Source organism: Brachyistius frenatus, unplaced genomic scaffold (genome assembly GCF_029030835.1).
Source record: "Brachyistius frenatus isolate BFR_SWC_R1_liver_20210118 unplaced genomic scaffold, ASM2903083v1 Contig_60, whole genome shotgun sequence".
Lineage (NCBI taxonomy): Eukaryota > Metazoa > Chordata > Actinopteri > Embiotocidae > Brachyistius > Brachyistius frenatus.
In genome coordinates this window covers 1,038,859-1,043,209 of record NW_027210659.1, presented here as the reverse complement: position 1 = coordinate 1,043,209, position 4,351 = coordinate 1,038,859, and the positions used below count along the sequence as shown (strand labels likewise).

General features: G+C 39.6%; 1 protein-coding gene across 1 annotated transcript; it reads left to right on the top strand.

The window, feature by feature from the left end:
- The first annotated feature begins 458 nt into the window (after positions 1-458).
- On the top strand, positions 459-1,671 carry ier3 (immediate early response 3). The gene has a single exon (XM_069705951.1). The coding sequence runs from the start codon at positions 593-595 to the stop codon at positions 1,181-1,183; it is 591 nt and encodes a 196-aa protein (XP_069562052.1). The 5' UTR covers positions 459-592; the 3' UTR covers positions 1,184-1,671.
- Positions 1,672-4,351: the final 2,680 nt, after the last annotated feature.

Genomic DNA, 4,351 nt, shown 5'->3' with positions numbered 1-4,351 from the left:
AAAGAGTTGACCTAAATAAAGGCCACTTACTATCAGTCACATTTTGAGGAAATACAGTATTTCTGTGAATGAAAGATCAAACAGCTGGAAAAATTAATGGGAATAAAATTTTAAAAAAAGATTCCAGTGAAAAACGTTTAAATTTAGACCAAACAAAAAGTTATTGCAGCTTAAATTACGCTTGATCTATCATTAAATGTTTGCCCTAATCCACAATGTGCATACTTACAGGTAAATACCATAATATATAAAACTATAATTCCTATATTTGATTTGTTCCAACATTATATCGACATTATTTCACCACTTCTTGATGATTGAGATTCTCTCCGCCAGATTTGTAATTTGTCTGAGTGGCTGACACGACAGTAGGAACATGCAAATGTCTGGGTTATTTTTTTTTCTTTTCACTTGAGCAATAAAGTGCGTTGGTTTAAACACCAGGGAGTGGCTTGCGATCCATGGGCGTTTCTAAAAAACACAACCTTTAAAATCTGAGCACTCTACGTTGCAGTCATATCTGACTTAAGGGAAGCAACGAGAGATCCAAACAGGGAAGATCAACAGAAAGCGACACAAAACTAAAAAGAAAATGTACACACGGTCAAGCAGCATGTCTCTGACTGTTCAGCAGGAGAGCTTTGCTTACTCCGGGATAGCCGCCCGCAACAGGGAACCGGAGGTCTTCACCTTCGAGCGGATACCGACTCCGGCCACGGCCGTGCAGAGCTACGTGCCGATCCGATCGAGGAAGCGCTGCACCCGGGTGATGTACCCCGCTAAAGTCCGCATGCACCTTCCCCCACCTGAGAAGAGCCAAGCCAAACGCTGGTTGGTCATCCTGTGCCTGGTGGTGCTGTGGCAGATCTACACCGAGGAGGCCGACGCAGAGACGCCGGTAGAAAACACAGAGAGTCGGCTGAGCGAATACAAGAGTTTCCCCTTCCAGTCGACAGACGAGCTGGCTCGACGCGTCTCAGACCTGAGCGCAAACTCCAACCTGCTATCAGACAGATCGAACGGCTGTGACGAAAATACCTCTTCCAGCGAGCAATTGATCCCGAACACCACTTGTCCCGAATCCGACCAGGGGACCGAAAACAGCCGGCCGTTTGAGAGGAGCGCCGGGAAAAGCTACATGGTGGCTCTGTTGGTCTACCACAGACTGGGCAGTGACAACTAAGATTCCCGGGACTAGTTTAACTGAACTGGCCCGTCCGGGGCTCGTGGAATCGAAAATGAACTGAGCTGGAGTCGATTCTAAAAGCTAGAGAACAGCGGTGCCCCCATCACGGGGCAAGCCGGGATGAAGCTCTATGTGCCGGTTTCTTCCAACCAGCAGGCCCCCTAGAGGAGCTGTACTAACAGTGTGGAATGGGGCACTTAAAAGACTTGGGGAAAAAGACAAAAAAAACTGTGAACATTTACAAAAACAATACTTGAATTTATCTTTGTGTGAATTACACAAAGACTAACTGCACGTGTAGGCCTGTGGGGAAACTGGATGTAATACAAGTTTAATTACATCATGGAAAACTGTCACTCTTGTAGGCCAACAAGCTGAAACTGTCATTTTGTCATTTAGATGATTGTTTAAATGTTTATTTAGTTATTTATTACATTATTTGCTATTTATTTAATAATATTTTCAATTAAACATGTCCAAAAGAAGTCCCTGTTTCCTGTCTGTTCACTCAAGTGCACTAAATGTGTATTGGTACTTTAATGCATCAGAACTTGATGTTAAATATCTTGCAGCCTGTACTGCAAGAAATAATTATATTCTTAGGGAAAATAAATACAACTGTAAATTGCATTAACAGCAAGGATCTCTGAAAGACTTTTTTTTTTTTCCACGGCATACATTTTCCAAATGATCGTGTTTGGAATATTAACTGCCAAAGTCATTTCAGAAGCAAGGCTAAGAGGTGGCTGGTAATACAGCTCTTTGTACACTTGGCAAGTGAGATAGGTGTTCCAGAGTAATAACGCCAGACTTTTCCACTTACATCTTTCCTGGTCTGAGCCATTATTAGTGCTGAGTCACAGCCCGTCTGTAAGTGTGGAGCTGCTGCAGCTTTAGATTACATCACCGCATCATCCAGTGATGAGCAGTGCCTGGAGACTGAATTGTTTTTGTAATGAATAATATACAGCATCTTACTTCATTTGCAGTCAGTGGGATTATTCACTACTTGTTATTGCATTACCTCATGGGTGCTAGGGCTACGTTGCGATGAGTCGCCCACATTTCCCTGGAGCTTCTGGTCTGTAAATTTCTGGTCAATAAAATGCAATCAGAACATCCATGATCGATTTAGTCAAACTGCTAAATCCCTGACTGTCGGCCCAAGAATATTATTGGTCCAGGGCACATTTGAATACACCTGACCCCCAGCGTCCCAGCGTAGGACAACGGATTATGAGCAGAAGTACTGGAGGTGTTGGGCAAACCATACTTCTAAGGCCCCTGTAGAAGGCAAATAAACTAATTGACCAAGACTAAATTTTTTGTTAATGTGCTTTAATTAAATTATTAAAAAAAAAAAAAAAAAATCCCCAAAAAGTTCAACCAAATCTAGGCTAAAATGGTTTTATACAGGAGTTTTAAAATTACATGTCATTTTTTAATAACTTTTTCAATGTGAGGCAGGACTCACAGCGTTGTTATATATTTTTTTCTTTCTATCTTCCAGCTCAGTCAGCTAATTGTGACCCTTAGACCATACTTTTCAAACTAAATTACTGCTATACGCCAAACATTGCATGGTTGTCAAACAAAGTCATCCTTGAAGACCTTCAATTATTCCTTTTTATTGTGTGACAGCTTGTTAAATGCTGACATTGGAGTGATCTAATTATCAAACATTACTTACACATATGTTGCTCACAATGTCATTTAAATATATGAATATATAGGCATTTAAATTCTGTTAAGGCAATGGGGAAATGTAAGTTCTTGTAAGATAAAAAAAATTTTTTTTAACCAAATATATCTCTTAAACCTTCTGTTTAGTACCTCTGGGAGGCTTCAAAACATAATTTAAATGAGTTTTTATTGTAAAAGTTTTCTTTGCATGCTGTTTTTTAAATAAATCAAAGGAGAGATCAGCATTTCAGTTGTTGCTTCTATTTTCCTAAATGCTCTTATTAGCAGGCCAGTGCTTTACATGACAGCTCCACCACCATCCGTTGGGGGTAGACCCAACGGATGGTGGGTCGACCGTAGATTTGTAATTTTGGAGTTCAGTGTAAGTCTACCTATTTCCTCATACCTTTTCCAAATAAGAATGTATTGGGTGAGACAAAAGCATGAACCAATAAGCTAGAATTACTGCCTAGCAGGTATATGCCTCCATTAACCACTCAAGTTATAGTTTACGTGCATATCTGTTCAAAATCATATTGATGGTGCTGCAAAGAAGCTATACATTCTAAAAAGTGGACTCTTCCCGCACAAAAACTTTTCAATCACCACAATTTCTAGATGGAAACCCCGGGGTAATGTCAATTCAATGTCTGTCATAAATGTGAAATATGGAACCTAATGATCCACTCTCAAATGGTAAGGACCTGAACATGTTCTGCAACGTGGTGTAACTGAAACTGTTAAAGACAGTGAATACTGTAGGATGTCTTTAACCACTTAAACCCATCAGGTTCCCATCTGTCATTGAAATGTGACGGCTGACATTTTGAGAAGGTTGCCAAGCATGTTTGGTCATTTTGAAAATGTCAGAAGTTGACTTTTCAGAATTTGTAAACAAAACAAATGTAGTGTAAAGTGCTTGGAAGATTGTGTGACAGGAGGATCATATTTCATAGCACACACCAACCACCTGCTTCTAGTCTACATGGAGCACTGAGGTTCCCTCAAGCACACATACATAGGGATATTAGTAATGACAGTGTAATACAATTCTGAGTTGACAGGAGCCCCTGTACTATTTAAGGAATGGTCCTTTTGCTCACAGGCCATTTCAATATTACATTTAGGATTGAACACAAACCCCCTTCCCACAATGTGCACTTATGGTTTTGAGTCACAGCCTATTTTATGTAGACTTTCTTTATGTCCCTTTATTAAAATATTCCAAAACTGTGTTTTATCAAAAGTTCTTATTTATAAAGTTACACTTCTTTAATTAGGTTGCCTACTTTTTCGAGGCGGTTGTGGATCAGATGGTTGAGTAAAGTAGTAGAGTAAGGTGTATATGCAAAATATATGCAAATTACACTTCAAAATGATGTCATGGAGAAAAAAAGTGAAACTTTTGCTAACCTGTCAGTAAACTTTAAAAGTAAAGTAAATCAGTTTCTGGTCAACAGAAACAACAAGAAAATGTATAAA

What these genes read in the sequence shown, in the direction of transcription:
- ier3 (XM_069705951.1), top strand. Translation starts at nt 593, where the DNA reads ATGTACACACGGTCAAGCAGCATGTCTCTGACTGTTCAGCAGGAGAGC.